The following is a 24,274-nucleotide window of genomic DNA, read 5'->3' on the forward strand; positions in this document are numbered from 1 at the left end:
TGAGCCCCATGTCTGGCTCTGTACTCAGCAGGGAATCCACTCATCTCTCTCCCTCTGTCTCCCTCACCCATTCTCTTTCTCTCTCTCAAATAAAAACTTTTTTTAAACCCTCAAAAAAATAAAATAAATAAAAAACAAAAGAGGCTTGATGGAGTCTTTGTTCCTGCCTGGAGTTCTGTTCTACAGATGACTACAGTAAAGTAGATAGTGGTGTGGAGAAGGCCTGAGAGAACAGAGCCTCACCCCAGCTCAGGTGTACCTGGATACAGGGAGGGAGCTGGAAAGAGTCACAAGAGGTTTCAAACTCCTTAAAGGTGCAGAAGGTACTTGAAAATTGGCACACTGAGCAAGAGGTCATCTCAGTTTAGAGAGGCCATGGCCCAAAGCCAGTGGTCAATGGGGACAAGCTGACTTTGGGAAGGTCAGGAGGACCAGGGTGAGCACATGTGGGAGCCTGATCAGCAAGGGATCATAGCTGGGCTCTCCCGGAGCATCACCAAGAGAAACAGCCCAGAAGTTACAGAAGCGATGCACAGTGAGGAGAGACCAAGTGGGATTGCCTTCCAGCCAGAAGTCAGTGATGACCAAATGACCCTTTGCGGATTTTTTTTGTATATTTTTTTATTGGAGTTCAATTTGCCAACATATAGCATAACACCCGGTGCTCATCCCATCCAGTGCCCCCCTCAGTGCCCATCACCCAGTCACCCCAACCCCCCACCCACCTCCCTTTCCACCACCCCTTGTTTGTTTCCCAGAGTTAGGAGTCTCTCATGTTCTGTCTCCCTCACTGATATTTCCCATTCATTTTCCTCCTTTCCCCTTTAATCCCTTTCACTATTTTTTACATTCCCCGAATGAATGAAACCATATAATGTTTGTCCTTCTCCGATTGACTTAAAACTAGTAGTAGTAGTTTGATACTAGTAGTATCAAACTCAACACCCAAGAAACAAAAAATCCAATCATGAAATGGGCAGAAGACATGAACAGAAATCTCACCAAAGAAGACATACACATGGCCAACAAGCACATGAGAAAATGCTCCGCATCACTTGCCATCAGGGAAATACAAATCAAAACCACAAAGAGATACCACCTCACACCAGTGAGAATGGGGAAAATTAACAAGGCAGGAAACAAATGTGGAGAAAGGGGAACCCTCTCAAGCTGTTGATGGGAATGCGAACTGGTACAGCCACCCTGGAAAACAGTGTGGAGGTTCCTCAAGAAGTTAATTGAGCTACCTGATGACCCAGGAATTGCACTGCTAGGGATTTACCCCAAAGACACAGATGCAGTGAAACACCGGGACTCCTACACCCCGATGTTCATAGCAGCAATGTCCACAATAGCCAAACTGTGGAAGGAACCATGATGTCCTTCGACAGATGAATGGGTAAAGATGTGGTCTATGTATACAATGGAATATTACTCAGCCATCAGAAAGGATGAATACCCACCTATTTGCTTCAAAGTGGATGGAACTAGAGGGTATTATGCTGAGTGAAGTAAGTCAATTGGAGAAGGACAAGGATCATATGGTTTCACTCATATGGGGAGTATAAGAAATAATGAGAGGAATTACAAGGGAAAGGAGGGGAACCTGAGTGGGAAAAATTAGGGAAGGAAATAAACCATGAGAGACTCCTAACTCTGGGAAACAAACAAAGGGTAGCGGAAGGGGAGGTGGGCAGGGGGATGGGGTGACTGGGTGATGGGTACTGAGGGGGGCACTTGATGGGATGAGCACTGGGTGTTACACTATATGCTAGCAAATTGAACTTTAAGACAAATGTAAAAAATAAAAGTTTCTGCACGCCCTTAACTGGGTTCAGTTAGCACCTACTGCCACTGTGTTACAGAAACAGGTCCTCAAGAGGAAATGATGGGTGAAATCTACATAGAAAGACAAGGAGGGGTGAGGAGCCTCCAACTGCTTGGGGCCCTCTCACCGGTCAACTGGAGGTCACGTCCTCTCAGTGACCTCCACCAGCTCACTTCCCTGATCTGGACCACTAAAAGCTCCACAGGAATTTTAATCACCCTCAGGGAAAGGAGCACAAAGAAAGCAGGGATTCTGGAAGCAAACCACCTGGACTTAACATCTCTTGTCTAGCACTAAGTAGCTGTGTGATCTTGAGTAGGTTGTTTAACCACCCTGTGCCTTAGTTTCCTCATTGGCAAACTGGGAATGATAATAGTGCCTCTCTTAGAGGTTATTCTTAGCACTTAGAGCGCTGCCTGGGGGGCTTAGTCAGTTAAGTGCTGGACTTCCTTTGGGTCTGGTCATGATCTCAGGGTCCTGGGATGGAGACCCAGAGAGCTCTGAGCTTAGTGGGAAGTCTGTTTCTTCCTCTGCTTTTGTCCCTCCCCAGGCTCATGTTATCACACATGCAGTTTCTCTCTCTTTCTCTCTCTCTCTCTCTCTCATAAATAAATAAATAAATAAATAAATAAATAAATAAATAAATAAATAAATAAATAAAATCTTTAAAAAAAAAAATGCCTGGCACTTATTAAATGTCCTGCAAGTGTTGGCTGTCATGCTTGTCATGGAAGGCCTGACCCTGCATATTAGAAGCACTCAATCATTTCATACCCATATAACCCTAGAGGTGGTTATTATGATTGTTTCCATCTTACAATTAAGGAAGCAGGCCCAGAGAGGTTGAACAATGTGCCCAAAGTGTTTCAGCTAGAGAATGACAAAACTGGGACTTAAACCCATGCAGTGTCCGTGCCCCCTAAATACCTTACTCTGACACCCTTGCTGTCTACATTTGTGCTTAAAGTCAACATCAGTGGGGGGAAAAAAATGTCATCAGTGGATTTTTTTCCTTAAAAGATATGAACTACATCTGTTTTCTTCTCCTTGCTAGATGAAAATCTATTTGACTACTATTTCTAAAAAATAATACAAGAAAAAAATCTCTGAATCTAAATTCTCTGGGATTACCCCACCTGGATATAATAGCAAATACTCAAACCTAGATACTTTAAAATAGCTGAACCACCCACTATTTGTAACATTTACCAAAGCTGTTTCTCCTCATGAAAGATGATCACCACTCACATGATGAGTAATTCATAATTCACTCAAGTGCAGAAATGAACAAGAGTGAGAGAGTTCTTAACTTTTTAGGATCTTCTACTAAATTTAACTTTCTGTTACCAATTCCCCTGATTATGGTTGCTGTGCTTTTGCTGAAGAAAAGGTATCATCATACTTAAATCTATATTCAGGTTGTGACCAAGATGGAAATACAGACAAAATATTAAGTATTCTACAAGAAATTATAGATCAAAAATGTGGTCATATCTAGGAGTACCTGGGTGGCATAGTTGGTTAAGTGCCCAACTCTTGGTTTCAGCTTAGGTCATGATCTTAGGATTGTGAGACTGAGTCCTGCACTGGGCTCTGCACTCAGTATGGAGTCTGCTTAAGACTCTCTCTTCCTCTCCCTCTGTCCCTCCCCAGGCTCCCCTCTGAGTGCTTTCTCTCTCTAAAATAAATCTTTTCCAAAAAACATGGTCACATCTGGAGATGCTAGGATGATATGTGACCTCAAAATCCCAACCCACCTCTCTTATTGTGCCACAATTGCTGCTTTTAAAAGAATTGATTTACAGAACAAATAAAAATTTTCATGTATTTATAATTTTCTTCTGGGAATTCAGATTTTGAAAGCTTGTCATGCATGATGTGGAACTAAACTCATACTCTCCAATTTTGTACCCTTTCAACAACTACTTTTTACTTTTGGGGTCCAATTATTTCAGATAGGTATAGGGATTAGTTTTCAAAAAACAAACACTAAAATATGAGTTTTGATAGAAAAAAAATCACATAAAAAATTAGAGAAGTTCAGAATTTAAATTGGAGGAGAAAGATCTTAAAACATCATTTGAGTTTCCAGTTTTGTAGTAGCTACTGCCCCCCTGAGGTGAAAAAGTGCTAGGGCCTTCGGGCTGTAGTCCCCTGGATTGAAATTTATCCTACACATTTTCTAATCTGTTTCTCTGAAATGCTCTCCTTGCAATTTTTATTATATTATTTATTTCTTCCTTTAGTGATTCTCTCCTTCGTTCACTGAAGGCTTAGCATAAAAACTCAGAGTGAATTCAAATGTTCACTCAATTCAAGAGCTAGTTCAGCAATTCCATAAATAAGTAGAAAGTGAAAATAATAGTGAAATGTAACGACACATTCCTCAACAGAAAAAAAAAAGAGGGGATACCTGGGTGGCTCAGTGGTTGAGCATCTGCCTTCAGCTCAGGTTGTGATCCCAGGGGGTCCTGGGATCGAGTCCCACATCAGGCTCTGCCCGGGAACCTGCTTATCCCTCTGCCTATGTCTCTGCCTCTCTCTGTCTCTCATGAATAAACAAATAAAATCTTTAAAAAAGATTATAGGATAATTGTCTCTTGACAAGTTTTTTTAAAGAATTTATTTATTTATTTATTTATTTATTTATTTATTTATTTATTATAGAGAGAGATGGAGAAAGAGATAGTACAAACAGGGGGAGGAGCAGAGGGAGAGAGAGACTCTCACAAGTAGACTTCCCACTGAGGGCAGAGCCCAACACAGGGCTCGATCTGAGAACCCCAAGATCATGACCTGAGCCAAAACCAAGAGGTGGACACTAAACCAACTGAGCCACCCAGGTGGCCCATCTCGTCACAAGTTTTGTTTCACATCCTTCTAAAATGTAATAATAAAGAATTGGATAGAAATAGAAGTTTATTAATTTTGTGAAATCATAAGATTCAGAAATAATGAGAAATACACGCAGCTGTGTGAGTCATCTAACACACAGCAAATCTTTCAGATAGGATAAATGATTAAATATGCCTCCTTCCCTGCAGATATGTGACTGGTAGGTGAGTTCTATTTCTAACTTTCTAGAATCATCAGCAACCGATATTTTTAGCACAAAGCACTGCTCTATAAATCATTTTTATCTCTAGTCTCTGAACACTTAGGTAACCTACATACTATTGCATAAAAGTGATTGAATAGTAATATCGCTGAGCTATTTTTTTAGCTACAACTACAAAGAAACACTTACTGGTACTACACAAGGTGTCATCGAGTTGTGAAAAGGAGTGTCCATGTTTAGCCCTGACTCCAGGCAGGAAAGGTTTCTCATCACCAAACACACTTCCCATGCCTATAGCCCACAGAGAATGCCCACCGAGCAGAACTGACCCAGCAGCAGAGAAGAACATAACCACACAACGTTCTGCAGAAAGCTGCTGCATCGTGTCACCACCATTCTCATTAATAAGAAAAGCAGACAAATGGCCTTGTCCAGTGTTTTAGAGGCAAGCATAGCTTTTTATTAGAATTGATTGATGAAGATTCAGTTCTTAAGGTTTACTTCAAACAGTTTACAAGCAAATCTTGTAAACAAGGAATAAAGGTCCTACAATATGAACTATACATCACAAACAGACTGTGGAGAAGGATTTGAGTGGGTGGGACCCCAGAGAAAGTCTGAGCAAAGAAAAAGAACAGCACTTTTCCCAAGATATGCTGATTAAGAAGTATCTGTGAGAGAACTGGAGACTAACAATGGGATTGTCTGTGTGTATACCATTCATACTCTTCCTATGGATAAGTGTGCAACAAGTGGCTTGGACTATGATGTCAAGATAACATAGATAGCAGGTTCCAAAGTGAGCTCTAAGCTAGGCCATCAGGCAGAAATATAAATGAGGTGGTGCATATTTCCCACCTAGCACAGTGGGGCTATGTCCGTGATTTGGAGTGATCTTCAAATCGATTTGGTTAAGAGTCACCCAAAAATGATCAGCCTGCTACCATCTCCATCAAGTGGCTGAGGGGTGGGAAAGTACACACATGGAACAAGTTTCAAGGGACAGAGACAAAATACAATAGCTTTCATAATTATGGCTCACAATCCTACTCATTCAATATACGATTTACAAAGATGTGGAGTGAATCATAAGTAACTGCCATTAAGACTTTTGTTGTCTTCAGAAAGCTGTAAGTTAGTAATCCTGATGGATACTGTTAGAAAGACACCTAAACCAGATGGACAGATAAAATACTGCATCTTCTGGGACTAGGTCCCAATGTGCCATGCTTTTGCTTCATCTGATTAGTTTTGTGAGTACTGAATCCCTATTCTTTGCAATATCAGGTCAAAAGGTAAATCATCATGGTCACTGTGATCTTTGTTTCACCAATAAGTTTAATTCTTCTTGAGAGGTGTTGTAAGGGCACATTTGGGAATCAGAGTGAAAGGATTCCAGAAATAGCTGTTTTACAAAATTCAAGGCAATATGGGAACCATTTCCCTGCCAGAGTTCATGAATCTTCGCCCTAATGTTCCACCAATAGGCCTCTTCCACTTCTTGTTTCTTCTTTGTCATTTTTCGACTGTTTACAGAATGGCTGCTGCTCTCTGGATTATCCTATTCAACTTTTAAAGGACGAGAGGATAATTGGTCTTGTTAGTTACCATTATCCTTACAAGGGTAAGTTTTTCATGCCAACTTATTTTGTAGCTCACCAGCCAGTCTGTGGATTAGGTGCCTTTAGAAAATGTGACCCCAATCTCTTTGCTTAGGAAAGAGACTGGGCTGGCTGCTTAGCTCAGCAGAGGGTGGCGAGCAGGAGGAATGTAGCAGGTGCAATGATTGACAGGTCTCATATACTACGGTAAGAATTTGGTTTTCTTCCTCTGTAGTGGTAATGTTAGGTTTTATTTATAAATGAGTTTTACCTATGACAAAAACAGAGCCTTATATGACACATATCACAGCTACATCATTGTTAAACACATTTTGTGATTATATCCGTAATAAAAGTATTCTTTGGGCATGTTTAAATGTATCTGTTGGAAAATCATAGCTTCATAATCTACTTAATCATAAGAAATCCCCACATCATTCCACAGAACTATTATTTTGTGGCAGGTCCTGCAGAAAGGTGGAGATTTTTTTCAACCCAGTTAGTCCTCCTTCTTTAGATACAGCCAGATTCTTCAGTTTTACAGACAGCTAATGATAGCGACTTCAAACTGCAAGGTGCAGATGGAGAAGCAGATGTAGCTGTCACAGGTATAGGCTGAGTAAGCACAGTGGGCGCCATGAATGTTCCTGCCAGAGAATCTGCAATAATAAAACATTAGTTCCCTGAAAACATGCTGGACTTTAGACTCCAAATGGAAGGTAATCATTAGAGTCATTTATAACATGCCATGTCAAAAGTGTATATGAAACTCAATAAGTAAACAATTGAAAAGTTTCACTGTAAATATATGAGCAGATGAGAAGGCACAACACACACAAATCAGAAGTCTGTTGGTCTAAAGTCTGCTCAGACTGTCAAATTTATTTTTCTAACCCCAGGAAGATCCATGTCTACCCCAGTCCATAATGCTTACCTAAGCAGCTAATAAACATACCTAATTAAGAACATTTAACAACATGCCTTGGCAGGCAGCCCCGATAGGCCAGCGGTTTGATGCCACCTTCAGCCCGGAGTGTGATCCTGGAGACCAGGGATCAAGTCCCACATCAGGCTCCCTGCATGGAGCCTGCTTCTCCCTCTGCTTGTGTCTCTGCCTCCTCTCTCTCTCTCTCTTTCTCTCTCTCTCTCTCCTTTCATGAATAAATAAAATCTTTAAAAAAAAAACATGCCTTGGAAACATATTTCATGGTCTTAAGAAAATGGGACATGTCTTCTTAAAATAATTAAAGGCAGTTGTTAATTAAGCCATTTCATAGTTTATTAGTTAGGATCTTATTTTTTTAAAACCCCTATTAAAATACAAAACCTAATTCTGAGTATTATGAAAACCCAAGATTCAATGAAAACATTCTCTTTTGTCACATGATATTGTACTACTATTAATATTTCAATAACTTGATAGCCTTTTTAATAGAAATACTTCCTTGCTGAAAAAGATATATTTGATAAATCAGTTGGCTTAACGTTCTCATTAAAAATAGAAGTTTAGAATTAAACACAAGAAACCATACATGATGGCCTAATCTGTGCTCAACAGAGGAAGACCGTCTGTGCTTCCTACATGTCTTGTTAGCACTTAGTAAATAATTAATAAAAGCAACTTCATCTAATCTCATAGATTTAGCTATCAATTCTAGGCTTATTGTTCCCAAACCTGAGACTCCTGATTCCAGATTGCACATTTCCAACTGGCTGTTGGACTTCTTTGTGTGGAAGTCCCAACACATAGTGAAAATGTTGCTTTTAGCAGAATTTGCTATTAAAATTGTGGTCCAGAAAGCAGCACTGGTATCACCTGGGGAACTTGTTAGAAATGCAAAATATCAGACTCAGTTTCAGACCTACTTCAACATCTGCATTTAATGATTATCTGTAGGTGATTCCTATGCATGTTCAAGTTTGAGAAGTACTGCTCTATGATTCATCTCTGTTGAATTTTACTTCTTCACCAGTGTTTTCAAACATGCAAAATATTTGACCTATCAGCATCTCACAAGGATTTTATGAAGATTAATTTTTAAACCTTTGCAGATTAAGTTATTTTTAAATTGCCTTGAAGACAGGAACTATCTGCTCTAACACATTAGATAAAGTGAGATGTGATCCTTCAGTTTTGGAGGCTCTTTAATCAGTATACTTATCACTTCAAAATGATATCCTTACTGTAACTCTAAAGTAATCTCCAGATTTGTTTCTCTTAGAGAAATCTCTAACCCCTACAAAAATTGTTGATTTTATGGATCTCCCTACTTTGCCAAAACAAATAGTGCAGTCCCCAGAACAGGTTAAACACATACCTACAGATCATTCTGTGGCTGCTTCACCCTGTTAGAGCAGCTGAGCAAGATCTTGACACAGATCAGAAAACAGCATTTTCTCCAGCAGAGCAAGCCACATTTCTCATAGGAAATAGATTCACACCACTTGGCTCTGCGATGCACTTTACTCTACATAAATACTCTGGTTATTGCAGTTGGAAAATACACAGTGCTCTGTTAGAAAAGTGGGTGCATGATGTCCTGCTTAGAAACGTTTTTCTAAATTGGCAAACACCTGCATTATGGGCTGCCCTGCTCTCTTTTAATGACAATATCCGAGTGCCAGATGGCTTTGTAGGGCAATGATTATCGTCCCTCAGAAAGTGTTGTGTAAAACAGATTTAAATTTTCTCCATCAAATTCTGGTCAAGACTTATTTTGATATGTGGCATTGTAATTCCTTCCCAATTCACTATCTTTTCTCTAGAAGTGTCGTCATCTGTCGCATTCAGTAATTTACAGTTATCTTGTCACTGAAAGTGCTCTGTATACAGAAGTCAGATGACCAACATCTGAGATACTGACAAGGAATTCCTGAATTGGACAGATAGGGCTTGACCTCAATGGACTCTTTGAACTTCAAAACTACACAAATTCTGAAGTTTGAAACTACTTCTACACTCTTCAGTGGTAAATGTATAACATCTAATCTTCTCTGAAATTCATTGGAGGAAAAATTTTAGATGGTTGATCATTAAACAATTATGCTTCTTAATTGACCTGAACAAAAATTTTAAATTACTCATTTAAGACTTCCATTTGAAAAAACACCATTTTACTATTCAGAAGATGAGCTGATACTCAATTTCCTTCTTAGCTTTAAAAATGGCTTTAAGACTTTCAAGTTCTTTTTTGTTTTATGGAACATCTCCATTGATTCTTATTTTGTTTTCTCATTAAAAATCTGATTTTAGGGATGCCTGCATGGGTCAGTGGTTGGGCGTCTGCCTTTGGCTCAGGGCATGATCCCAGGGTCCCAGGATTATGTCCCAGGGTCCCAGGATCATGTCTCACAACATGCTCCCTGCATGGAGCCTGCTTCTCCCTCTGCCTGTGTCTCTGCCTCTCTCTGTGTGTCTCTCATGAATAAATAAAATCTTTTTTCAAAAATCTGATTTTATTATTATTATTTCCTTTCTTTAGATTTTTTTTTTCTTGACTTGAATGCAAAGTTTATTTCTAATCCTTTTTCTCCGGCTGCATTTAAAATAACACATATCCCTCTAGTAACCCTTTTTCCCATACCACAACTTTTGATACATAGCACTTTCTCTGTTCAGTACTAAATATTTTATAATCTTCACTGAAATTTATTTAATTCATGAGTAAATCAAACCTTACAGTTTAGTTTCCAAACAATGGTGTAACAAAGAGCAGTTTTATCACTCTATGCCAGCAATTACAAATAATGTCAGTGACAAAATACTTCAAACTGAAAAACAAGACTTTCATTGGTCTAACCCCTAAAAACATGAAAGAAAAAAAAATAATAATCTATACAATAGCTATGGCTACTAAGTTTTAATATGTTTAGTACATTTTTATTACTTATCCTTTAATAAACATTCCATTCTGTATAGAACTTAATTCAGAGAACTCCCAGTTAGAGTCCAGTCCCAACATACAGAGACACCTTTCAATTTGGAGGGTAAGTTAGTAACACATTTTGAATCATTTCAGCTCCCTTGGTGGAGTGGGGAGAGCTTGTTTCTTCAATATCCCTGGTACTAAATATCCTGCTCTTTAAACAGTAGGTTCAAGTAAATCACACTAGGCTAGTAATCACAAAGATGAAGAAACAATTCTCTCAATCTAAACTTGGGAGTTTTTGTTGGTGGATAATGTTAAAACAGCAAAACAGAGTGTGAACTTTTAAGTGTAATTTTCCCAAGTGCACATTTTAGTGCCTAAATGGAACCTTTCACTGAATTTGAATATCTTTATGAATAAAATTTGTCTTTAACTGCTGTTTGTTTTAAAACTAAAAGACTCACCAAGAAAATAAATCATTACATCAGTGGCAAAATTTCAGGGGGTTTTTTTGGTGTAAAGTTTTAGACGAGGTTAATCAAAACTCAAAGTAGCTGTAGTCTAAATCAGGCTTGAACAATGTACATTATTAAGACAGTAAGCTTTAGATCAGCACACAGAAACTGCAGAGAAGGCAATTAAATATGCAATAACAAAATCTAAGAAAATAGAATTTACACTGAAGAATCAAATTTCAAAGAACACCCATAATGTAACAGATGTTCTACTTACATGGCCAGAAAAAATTAAAACACCAATATCCAAACACCTTGATCTGTAACTGGACATTTGTTTGAAACCAATGGATCAAATAATGTCAGTGTGCACCATCATTCAGCCATTTGTGCTCATTTTTGCAAAAGAACTTTTTTTTTTTTTTTTTTTTTTTTTTTTTAAGATTTTATTTATTTATTCATGAGACATACACACACACACACAGACACAGGCAGAGGGAGAAGCAGGATCCATGCAAGGAGCCTGATGTGGGACTCGATCCCAGGTCTCCAGGATCACACCCTGAGCTGCAGGCAGCACTAAACCGCTGCGCCACCTGGGCTGCCCCTGCAAAAGAACTTTGGAGGGTTTTAGCAAATGTAATAGGAATTTATCTTGAATTTTCTAGTTTATGTATTACAGTGGAAATCTTTATACCAAGAAGCTTTTTGAAAGCCGTTAGCATCAATCCTGAAGAAACAGTTTTAAGAATTTAGGAATTTATGAAATTTGTAAAATGGATTTTTTTATTAATCTCTATCAAACTTACCTTTGAGTTTTCCTATTTGTGTCTCTTTTGCTTCAAATAAAAAAAACACTTTTGAAATTAATGTCTCTTCACAATCAACTATGAAAAAGATTGATGAGTCTGACTATACTCAGTAAAGCATGGATACATGAAAAGATTTTTATGAAGTCTTAAGACAAATTTACAGAAGGTTCAAAATACTACATATGATTTTGTTCATTACAACAGAAGCCCATTAAGTATTTTTAATTTTCATAAAATACATGAAAAAGTACTGATCGTTATTTTTTCTTTTGTCTCTTATTTACCATACTTTCCCCCTTTGCTGCCTTTTTCATCTTTGTTGCCTTCCCTTTCATCAGATTGCTTTTATTGCTTCTTTTCCTCCACTGGTTTGGAAGTTACATATTCTGGTTTGAAATTTTTATATCCTGGTTTGAACTTTGTTATCCTTAACTTTTAAAAATACATAGCGAAGTCTATGTTTATTTAACAAACCCTAAAATTAGCATTTCTATCTGCCAAATGTTTAGACATTTTACTGTTTTGGGTTTTTTTAAATGTTTCTTTAGGGGGAAAAATCCCCAATTTCCCAGTTATCACATCCTCAACCCAAATAATTGGGCTTTATGTCAGTACAATCCATAGATGGGGAAGAAAAAAAAATCTGAATTTATTTAGTAATGCAACTTCATTATTCCATATCTAGTATTGCATACAATACTAGATTATTATTATTACATTGACCAGATAATAATACACTAAACCTAGACCAGTATTTGTTTCTCTATTTTTTTTCAAGATTTTATTTATTTATTTGAGAGAGAGGGAGAAAGCACCCAAACGGGGAGGGGGAGGAGCAGACTACCAGCTGAGCAGGGAGCCCAACACTGGGCTCAATCCCAGAACCCTGGGCAGATGCTTAACCGACTGAGCCACCCAGGCACCTGTTTCTCTATTAAAGAAAGGAAGAATGAACATAAGGAAAATGTTTTAATTTCATAAGGTAAACTATTAAAAAGCAAACAAGAGGGGATCCCTGGGTGGCACAGCGGTTTAGCGCCTGCCTTTGGCCCAGGGCTCGACCCTGGAGACCCGGGATCGAATCCCACGTCGGGCTTCCAGTGCATGGAGTCTGCCTCTCGCTCTCTTTCTGTGTGTCTATCATAAATAAATAAAAATTAAAAAAGAAAAAAAATAAAATAAAAAAATAAAAAGCAAACAAGAGAAACATCTGATACTTGACAAAATGCTCAAGATGAATATAAATCAAACACATAAAAGCACAAAAAGTATGCATGCATGGATATTGGAAAAATGGAAAATGAAAAAAATGTAAATTATAGGCATTAGAAAGCAAATAATCCTAATTTGTTGGTAGTGTTTGGAAAATAACTGATTATTTTCATTTGAAATAAAACCAAATGCAGTAAGCCACTTACTTTGTAACAGCCAGTGAAGAATGCATCTGCTTTGTCACTATTTAAGTCCCAAATAGCACACCTAAGACTGATGCTTAGGTAGAACTAGGGACCTCTCTCCAATAGTACACCTTTCCAACTGTGTTCTTTGTGCTATTTTTCAAAGGAGATCTAAGATCTGATTGTTGTGCAATATCCAATGTTACCAGGTCAAAGTGTTTGGATTATATTATGAGGGCAAAGAGAATGACATAATCAGATTTGTATTTCAGTGAATTGAAGAATGGAGGAGACTGGGGAAAGCAGACAGGTTAGGAGGCTGCTGCACCAACCACATGAGACATGATGAAGGCAGAACAACAGTAAAATGGAAAACAGTAAAGAGACTAGGGAGATATTAGAAAGGCAGAAATGGTAGAAATGGTTACTAAAGATGTTGTGGAGAGTAAGAATCAAAAAATGCTGCTTCACTGGTTTCTGGCCTGGATTGGACAACAAGCACATTCAACACATGCAGGCCACGGGCTAGGAAATATAGAGGTAAGTTTATCAAGTGGGGAACTGGATGGAGAAAATGTCAGCTCACTTTTCGAATCAGCCCATAAAAGAATAAATGTATCTTCTTACAACAAAATAAAAATGCACAGAAATGAGGTCTAAAGCTGTTTTTAGAGATAAAGGCACTAGGGGTAGTGGATTCTACAGTAAATTTCAAATAGTTCTGGACATATCAAAGCTTCTCAATGCTGCTAACAATTTAGCAGATACACTATCTGCTCTGAATTTTATTAAAAGGGTTAAACATTTCTTTCTTCAACAATCTATTTAAATATCTAGCAATTGAGTAACAGCTAAATTAGACACAAACAGATCCCAGGTGCTTTCTTTCAAATGGTAAGTTAAAAAAGTATGATGATATATTTGTTCCTCCGTATGCCTTACTTTAGCACCTTCAGCTGTAATTGATTTAGAAAAGTAAAGGACAGTTGGGGGTAAGTACTGACTTACCACTCAAGAACAACAATGCACTCTTAAAGAGTGTAAGTTAAGGGCCCATGCAAATTAAATATGTATCATCACAGGGGCTTAACTCAATTCAAAATATGTTAATCCAAAACTCAATTTCCTTATGGCAAAAACGACTACTTTGGGGAGGATGTAAGTGCTCTAAAATTGATTGTGGTGATGATTACACAACTCTGAATATTCTAAAAACCACTGAGCTGTACACTTTAAATGGGTGAACTGTGTGGTATGTGAATTATATCCAATAAAGCTGCCATTTAAAAAAATGAACACTTTTTAATCTACTCATAGCAGATTTTATAATTGCTCAAATTTTATATGAGGCTTCTCAGGCTTTATCAGACTTCGAAACAAGCAGGAAAACACAGAAAAAGTATATTTTATTGGTATTTAGGCCTAGCACAGTTCAATTCAAATAAAATGGAACAGAGCAATTTATTTAATTGAATATAACATATAAACAATTTTTTTAAGTTTGTTTTATCATATGATTGTGTTCATGCAAGTACAATCATCAAACTGTCCTTCTAAGCATTTATCATAGCACCACCTTTTTATTTGCAGTACTCGATATAAATTTCATTGTCAAACATCTGGCTTTAGCAATGTAAACATTTGCTACAAGTAAACTTTAAAAGGTGAATGATACTAATGAATAAATCAAAATAAAACTGAGCATCACCACATGATATCATTCAACAAAATATTATATAATACTGTTTGAATAAGAACTTAATACATTTCATAAAATGGAAGCAAAAATAAAAAGCAATATGTAAACTCCCAAAATAGTGTTAAAATACTGAAGGACATAAAGTAAAATTTACCTCTGAAAAATAAGGGGAAAAAACATAACCATGCAGTAAAAAACAATTTTGGTTTAGTAGTGATGACAGTTACTTTACTGCAGACTTCCTAAAATGCACTATAACAAAATGGCTTATTTTCTATCACTCTTTTAAAAAAAAAATTATCCTGTTTAATCATGTAAGTTGGGTACTTTATGGGAATTTCACATTTTTTTGTCAGTTGTGGAACTGTTACCCCAAAAACTTTTCATCTCTAAACTATTTTTCCAAATGACCAAAACCATTAAGTTATCTTTGTGAAAATTACCTTATATAAAGCCAACTAATTCCTAAACAAATCATCATAAAAATAAATCTTCCTTAACAGAATAAGTACAGAAAAAGTATATGCATAAGTGCTTGAAAATCACAGATATATTTTAATGAACAGGCAAAAATGTTCACATTTATCATTACTGTTGATGATTTTGTTTACTTTCTGGCTAAAATCAAGTTTTCAAAAAGTCAGCAAGGACATATTCAGTGCCACTTTAGATTTTGCTACAATATACAAATGAGTTATATCTCTGTAGTACAAGGCCAACTCTATTTTTTACTCTTTAACATAATTAAGTTATAAAGGCCTCAGGTTTCTAAAACCAGTCATAATACTGTGGGAAGCAAAATAAATTTGTTCTTATTGCTCTCATATTCCAGCTTAATCTACAAATGTGAACATTTTTCGACATGTTATCTCAAACCATACTAATACAAAGCCTAGAGAGATACTTCTGTTGATTTCCACAGATAAAATGAAAAAAATGAAATTGAAATATTATTTCCTCTTAAGTGTCCTTAATATGTTTAGCTCTTCAAGCAGCACTTGACACAGCAAGTTTCTTCAAGTGATCCATAAACACTTGTAAACTAACATCATCTGTGAGAATAGGTGCTCCAGACTCCTAGAAGAAAGATGTTTGCTATGATTAAAACAGAGTAATACCTTAAAATGTATAAGCAAATGTTTAAAACAGACAAGGAATCATTGTAAGCAGAATAACACCGATATTCCTGTTGTAGAATAAAGAATCTGACTGGCCCTTGTCCCAGGTTCCTCAGAGGGAGACTCTATACCCTTGAAATTTCCTAATAGTAATGTCTTTGTTATTCATAAGCCCCTCCACTTACAACTGAATTCATGAGCTCAACTGAGATGAGATGACTCAGGATGGGGGCCAGTCATCAGAAAGATCAACATGTGATTAGAGGGCTGGATATTTCAGACAACCTGACCTCTAGGGAAGGGAAGTGAGGAAAAGGGAGGGAAAAAGGGGAGCTGGAGATTCAATAAATCAGGCCTGGTAGTAAAGAAACAAATCTTGATACCAAAGCTCAGTGGAGCTTCCTGTCTAAAAAATTTATCAATATGCTAGGAGGTAACACATCCTGATTCTATGGGGAAAGAGCACAGAAGCTCTGTATCTGGAACCCTCCCAAACCTCACTCTGAGGGGGTCTCTTCGCTGGTCCTTATTTGTATTCTTTATAATAAAACTGTAATCATAAATATAGTGCTTTTCTGAGTTGTGTGTGTTCTTCTAGAGTAATCAAACTGAGAGGGGGAAGCACCACCACCACCAACTCCCCTACCCTCTCACCCCTACAGATTGGAAGTACAGGAATCCCACTAGCAGCTGGCACCTGAAGTTGGGGGCAGGCCTGCTGTGAACTACGTCATTTAACTTGCCGAGTCTGCACTGCCCCCAAGTGGTCGGCATCAGATTTGCACTGCAGAATCCGGGCAACTACATACCCAACCTAATCTCTACAGTAGTAAAGTGTTCATTTGTCTTTTATGTATTGGTGCTTTATCACTACCAATCACAGTGATAGCATCAAGAGTACTGATCACAGTAAAGCATCAAGAGAACTAATTAATATACCCTGCTAATAATTAGTCATATTCAACTGAATTCTCATTATTTTTAGTTCTCAGTTTAGCCCTTAGAGAGAAGTTATATGTACCTATCCATATCTCCCTCTATGGATAGACATATATAACTTATGAAGAGATAAGTTACATTTATCTCCGTATCTCCACATAGATGTAGAGATAGATGTGGAGGAGGGCTAAGAATCTAGCCCTGAATCTATTGTACATTCAGTTAACAGGAATAAATCTGCCTTGGTAATATTACTGCTGCCTGTCTACTAAATAAAATTGAAATTGCACATATTTTGGGGCACCTGGGTGGCTTAGTTGATTGAGCATTTGACTCCTGGTTTCTACTCAGGTCATGGTCTTGGGGTCCTGGCATTAAGCCCCATGTTGGGGTCTGTGTTCAGTGAGAAATCTGCTTTAGAGATTCTTTCTCCCCCTCTCCCCCAATGCACCTCCTACTGCTCGTGCTCTCCTCTCTCTCAAATAAACACATAAAATCTGGGGGGTGGGGGGGAAGAATGAAAGAAATTGTACATATTTTAACAGACACGCCAGCTGGAAGGAGGTATATTTACAATTTTTTTAAAGATTTTATTTATTTATTTATTCATGAGAAACATAGAGAGAGAGGCAGAGACATAGGCAGAGGGAGAAGCAGGCTCCCCACGGAGAGCCTGATATGGGACTGGATGCAAGGACCCCAGGTTCACAACCTGAGCCAAAGGCAAACACTCAATCACTGAGCCACCCAGGTGTCCCTACAATATTTTTAAAATAAACCATGCTTATCATTTTCATTCAAGTCATTTTAATTGATCTCTGTGGGTCCTAAGTAATTATCAAGAGTTAAGGAAAATCCCTAACTTCAATTTTAATAAAAACTGTGTTGACAGAATGACTTTGGTAATCCAAACCACTAACAGTGAAATTCTATTGTAGCAAGAAAAAGGTTTCCTGAAAGATTTTATATCTTAATTTTTACATTTTTCACCTGATACTCAAGTTCTCATTTATAAGTAAATATAAAAAATCTAAACCAAGTAATTTTCAGAGATCAGCAAGTGAATAACAAATAGGAGATGGGCATTTTTAGCTCTTGCAAATTCCAGTCTGGCATAGCCACAGACATGCCATGACCTCTCCTCAATAAAGGACAATCAATTTTACTATGTGTTTTCATACATTAATCATAAAAACTTGATAATGGAGACAATAGCACTGAGAATAAGAGTTTGGAGTCTGAAGCCAGACAGCATGGACTCGATTCCTCCTCAGCCACTTGCCTGCATGACTTTGAGGAAGAGAAATTACTTAACCTCTCTGTGTCTTAGTTTCCTCATCTGTAAAATAAAGGTAACAAAAGGACCTATTTCATATGGTTGTTATGATTAAATGAGTTCAACTGTGTAAAGAAACAGAACAATACCTGACACACACAGCAGGAATACAACATGTCTGAGCTATTATTAGCTCTTTTGAAAAATCTACTCTTATAACACCAAAAATATTTTTCCTTATTGTACATTCAGTTAACAGAGAAGCAAAGGTCTCAAAACTATGACTTAGACTAATAATAATCTGGTAGCTCTTGCTTTTTTTGTTTTCTGTGAATATTCCTGATTTACACATTTTCCACTTCAATTCACCCAATCCCAGATGTATTTCACCCGGTCAAGACAAAAATATACATCAATTTTCTAATTTATATATGTAAAGATTTTATTTGAAATTATAAATACTAATGCTCAATGCAAACATCAAAAATTTGCAGCTGATTGACCTTAATTTTTCAACTGTGCCTGTTTTCTCCTTAAAATATATCCAGGATTAGACAGAAAGATCCAAGCTATTACTTAGTATATGAAACTACAGCAGTGGGGAAGCAGTGTTGCAGTGGTGCCCTCTTCAGGCCATCTGTGGATAAAACTTATCACTGGTACTTGATTTCTGACAAAAAGAAAACTAAATTGTAAGATTGTATAATTTTTAGTAAAGTACTTGGCTACCAAGTTAACTCTCTAAACTGCAATCATTGATTTAGCTTAATGATTAAACATTTGGATTCTCCAGTCAGAGTAGCACAGGGTCAAATCCAGACCCTAACACAAGTTAGCTATGTGATCTTAGATAGGTTACTTAAGCTATTTAAGCCTAATTTCCTCTTCTGCAAAATAGAGTTAATAGTAAGTACCTCATAAGAATGTTTTAATAATTAAGTATTAGTGCATAAGAAGCTTAGCACAGGAACTAAAACAGTATAGATTCAGCTTATTAGTTATTATTATGATTATTATCTATAAAAATATTAACAATTTTTCTTACAAAAAAGCACAGGTCAAGAAAGACCTTAGGGCTCTCGTTTATGCCTCTACTTCCAGGTCATAATAAACTTCAAAGTTTATTTATTTATAAGATTTTATCTATTTATTCATGAGAGACACAAAGACAAAGACAGAGACATAGGCAGAGGGAAAAGCAGGCTTCCTCTGGGAAGCCTGATGCAGGACTCGATCTCAGGACCCCAGGATCACACCCTGAGTCAAAAGCAGATGCTCAACCACTGAGCCACCCAGGCATCCCTAAACTTCAAAGTTTAAAACAGATTTTCTTTCCTATTTAAAGTATCTTTGGGGCACGTGGGTGGCTCAGTCAGTTAGGCATCTGACTTTTGATTTCAGCTCAGGTTGTGACCTCAGTGGTCATGGAATCAAGCCCTGTATCAGGCTCCACACTCAGTGGGGAGTCTGCTTGAGATTCATTTTCCTTCTACCCCTCCCCCTGCTCAGGAACAGGCATGCTCTTTCTCTCTCTCTCAAATAAATAAATAAATCTTTAAAAATAAAATAAAATAGGGGAACCTGGGTAGCTCAGCCAGTTAAGCATTTGCCTTCAGCTCAGGTCATCATCCCAGGGTCGTAAGATCAAGCACTGTAGTGGGCACCCTGCTCAGTGAGGAGTCTGTTTCTCCTTCTCCCCCCTGCCCCTCTACCAGCTTATACACTCTCTCTCAAATAAATAAAATCTTTTATAAATAAATAAATAAATCATTAACGAGACTTATTATTTCCCCACTGAGAACAAGGAAGACTAATGACTAATATTTACTGAGTCTTACTGTGCATATCAAGTACATATTCTTAAACTTTGTTAACAAAGTCAAAGATAAGTAACACAGTTTTCAACTACCAGCCCAGAATGATGCCTTTCCATGCTTAACAGCTCAACACGTTCTTTATAAGCCTACTACTAACTACATCTCCATGTTGTAACTTATTATTTTTTTTAAGTAGATTTCACGCACAATGTGGGGCTTGAATTCACAACCCTGAGATCAAGAGTCTCATGCTCTACTGACTGAGCCAACCAGGTGCCCCCATATTGTAATTTAAATCCAGAAAAGCAAGAAGCAAGTTATTATTTCCATGAACTAAACCATACTTTTTTTTTTTAAGGTTTTTTATTTATTCATGAGACACAGAGAGAGAGAGAGAGAGAGAGTGAACATGAGCAGAGACATAGGCAGAGGGAGAAGCAGGCTCCATGCAGGGAACTTGATGTGGGACTCGATCCCGGGACTCCAGGATCATGCCCAGGGCCGAAGGCAGGGGGCTAAACCACTGAGCCACCCAGGGACCCCCAACCATACTTTTTAATGTGGAAATTCAGCCACGAAGATTTATTTTATTTAGTCTGCATTAATGTAGGCTCACAACATTTTGTTAAATAAATTATATAAATGGCAACAATCAGCTAGAGGGGAAGAACAGCTACCCTCTTTAGAAAAGGACTTCTGTATTCTTCCCACAAACCCTAGTTCACCAGAGCCCCTTGCCCACAGGTATTGCCCCTTCACTCAGAGAGTATCAGATTTTCTCGTAAGAGCTTCATTCATTTGTTACTTACCTGCCCCTAAGGGCATTTGCTAGGGGACCCCTGACAAATACTATTTTAAGGTATCCATTAACCTCTCCTTCTCCATGAGTAATCACCATTTCCATGAACTTTATTAATTGGTACTACTTTCTTATCCTCTTGCAATTTTCTTAAGTTTCTCTGAAGTTGTGAGATCCAGACTAGATCCAATACTCAGATGACTCAAGCATAATGGAAAGGCTGATTTATGGTACATTCTGTATTCCAAACTTCCACGTCATAGTAGTATACTTAGCTTTTTGTTCCACAGCAAGTGAAATGGTGAGGGTGATATTGATAATCATATGTATATGCATTATACAGGCATAAATTTTTTTCTTTCATGTGCTATATACCCCTTCCACACTTTCCAAGAGTAAGCTCCTTTCCTTGCTCTAAAAAATCTTACCTTTCAGAACTTTTAGACCATGGATTCAATTTATTTATCTATATCATAAAGTCTCTAACTCTTAAATACCTCCACAAAGCTCTCATACTCTAATCTCTGTTCTTCTGCCCAAATCTATTATACTCAATACATGCTATGTTTAAGGTACTGTGGACAGTCAAAAATTAAAATAACATAGTTATTATTCTCAAGTAATTTATAACCTAACACGAGAGATAAGAGCCATCAGAAATGGATGAAAAAAAGGAATGAAGGGGGAAAAACATATTAAACAAGTCATGCAATCATAGAAAAATTTTCATGGATACCATAAACTTCGAACTCAGCCTTGAGGGATGGCTTCATGTGTACAAGTGGTAATAGGGACAAGTTACAAAGATGGTAACATGCTTAATGTAGTCAAAGTAGAATAAGAAATCCAGTTGGCTAAAAAAACAGTAGCTGAAAGTGGGAAAACTTTGGATTATGCAATAAAGGACCCTCAAAAGCAATATAAAGAGTTTATTTATAATTCTATAGGGCATTATTAAAGATTTTTTTAAAAACTTATTTATTTGAGAGAGAGAGCATGTGGGCTAGGGGAGGGAAGAGGAAGAGAGCAAATCTCCAGCAGACTTTGCACAGAGCCCAATGCAGGGCTTAATCTCATGACCTGAGCCGAAACCAAGAGTCCCTTAACTGACTGAGCCACCCAGGTACCCCAAAGATTAAAGATTTCTAGCAGTGCTCTTAACTTAAAACTGCTTCAGGGAGACCACTCTGGCCACTGTCAAAATGGAAGAAAAAGGTCTGAAGCACTGACACTCTATATGAATAGTAACAAGGGCCTGACCTCAGTTAGTGACATGGAAAGGAGGGAATGGATAGGGGAAAGTGATCAAACCATTTATGAATAATTAGGGGCAGAACGGAAAAATAAAATGCAAATGACTAAAGTTCCAAGCCTTGGGAACTGAGAAAATGGTGGGGTCCTCTGTAAAAATAGGAGAGTCAAACAGAACAAGATAGTAAAAAAGAGGTAATTTCAAGTTGGGACATGTTGCTTATGCAATGTCTACAGGAAGCTCCTCCAGTGACGTATATATAACAGGCAGTTATGGAAATTCCAGTCTACAGCTCAATGTGAAGTCAAACTAAAGGTAGAGACTTGCCAGTTAGCCTCAGATGAAAGCTGAAGCCTTATGGGTGTATGCAATCACCCGTATGCAAAAAATAAACAGTGTATGCCGGGAAATCAGGGAAAAATTTTGAGGTACCTCTAAATTTAAAGAGAAGAGGCTTTAATCCTAATACTACTTCTTCTACCCAGCCTGGACCTCACATAGAAATTACTGTACTCCCTTTAATGTGTCCATCTTTCTTATTTCCAGTGCTAATATCACCCCCAAAATCTGTCATCTTTGATGTAATGCCTGAACTACAAAGCATGGTTAAAAAACATAATGGAAGCAAGCTCTAGAAATTGTTAGTAAATAAAATGAGCGTTCCAATATGAGCGTTCTGTCCTCAACATCTTTCTCTCTCATTATCCTTCCTACCAATTTGCTTTTGCAGAAGGAAATGTCCTGCCTCCTTAGCAATGCATCAGCTGCATATCGTGCTTGTGATCACACTTTCTGCTTTTGAGGATCTTAAACATCTGTAAGCTTTTTTCAGCATCTTACAGTTGATCTACAAATAAGTTCTATGCCCTTACCCTAATAAGTATCATCCTTTTATCCTACTATTCAAAATCAGATTAAATTTGCAGAAAAACCATTTATACTTAACAATCTCCACTTCTTTACCACCCTAGTACTAACTCCTTACAATCTATCTTGTATTCAATCAATATTTAAAACTGCTTACCAAGGCCACAAATGACCTACCTCCTAGTCTTCAAATTCCACCTTTTTGTAGTCTTTACCCCCCTTCAAATGTCTACAGCATCTCATATTTTGAGATGCTCAGAACCCCCTTCCTTCTTTCTATAAAGCCCTCCTTCACCTATTATAACATGGTACAATATTCTTTTCATTTTCCTCTCACCTCTCTATTTGTAAACTACTCCTACCAATTGTACTTCCTCAAGAGTTTATCTCATCCTTCTTTTGCTTCTCTACTCTCTCCTTGGACAAGTATCCACTGTGATGACTTTAAATATCACTTGTCCATGATCAACTTTCACATCATTGCCCTGATCATCAACCCAAATTTCTAAAAGCCTGCTAGATGTTATCTGGCCATCTAGATGTTATCTCAAATTCAGTGTGCCTAAAATCAAACGTTTTCTCTCTGCCTCCCACTTGCTGGTACATGTTCTCCTAGTTATACTAGCTGAAAACCCTCCTTACCTTGTTTTCCCTCAGCTATTTATTTTTTAAAAACTCAAACCTATAGAAAAGTTGAGAAAAAAGTACAATGAACACCCACATACTCTATACGTAAATTCATTAACATTTTGCCACATTTGCTTTATGTTTCTTTATGTTTCCTTTTTTCCTTTTCTTTCTTTTGTGAATCACTTCTGTAAATTGAAGATATCATGATGTTTTACCCCCAAATGCTTTAGGACGTATCTCCCAGGGTCACGGACAATATCCTATATAACCACAACAGTAGTATCACCATCAAGAAATTTAGTAATATTATACTAGTAGCTGATAAATAGTACATATTCAAATTTCGCAAATATCCGAATTATGTTCTTTATACTTCTTTCCTCTGTAAAATCCAGAGTTCAATCAGAATTCAGATTTTGCATTTAGCTGTCTTGCCCTAGAATAACTTTTACTTTTCTGGAACATCTAATCAAATCTCATGGGTTCCACTTTTAAAATATCACTAAAATCTATTCCTTTTCACCATCTTGCCTTCATTCTCCCTCACTTGGATTACTTCAAAACATAGTTTCAACCTGCAGAATGTTCTCAATTTTAAGATTCAACTTTACTTTCTAAGACCCAAATTTACCCTGTTCAAAAACCTTCAGTAACATTTTATTACTTACTAAATAAAGACTCAGCTCCTCAGAACTCAACCTGGCATTTAAGATCCTCCACAATTTAGTCACACAATACACTTCCAATTTTTTGTTCTATTCATCCTATGTGTGCTCTGTACCTTACTTAGTCCATACTGTCCTCTACTTGGAAGTCCTTTCCGCATACAATTTCTACTTCTTAAAAACTGTGACCAT

The 24,274-nt window shown here is 37.4% G+C and overlaps 1 protein-coding gene across 7 annotated transcripts in view; it reads right to left on the reverse strand.

The window, feature by feature from the left end:
- Positions 1-24,274, reverse strand: part of SEC23A (SEC23 homolog A, COPII coat complex component) — an 85,371-nt gene that overhangs the window by 13,616 nt on the left and 47,481 nt on the right. For 2 of the 7 annotated variants that reach the window (XM_038544558.1, XM_038544557.1), the window contains exon 20: positions 14,406-15,796. The exons of the other annotated variants lie outside the window; for them this stretch is intronic. In XM_038544558.1, coding sequence (XP_038400486.1) covers positions 15,736-15,796 — 61 coding nt within the window. In that variant the 3' untranslated portion in view covers positions 14,406-15,735. Of the gene's footprint in view, positions 1-14,405; positions 15,797-24,274 lie in introns of those variants that run through there. 7 annotated transcript variants of the gene reach the window in all.

The sequence above is a fragment of the Canis lupus genome, chromosome 8 (genome assembly GCF_011100685.1).
Source record: "Canis lupus familiaris isolate Mischka breed German Shepherd chromosome 8, alternate assembly UU_Cfam_GSD_1.0, whole genome shotgun sequence".
In the NCBI taxonomy this organism is placed as follows: Eukaryota; Metazoa; Chordata; class Mammalia; order Carnivora; family Canidae; genus Canis; species Canis lupus.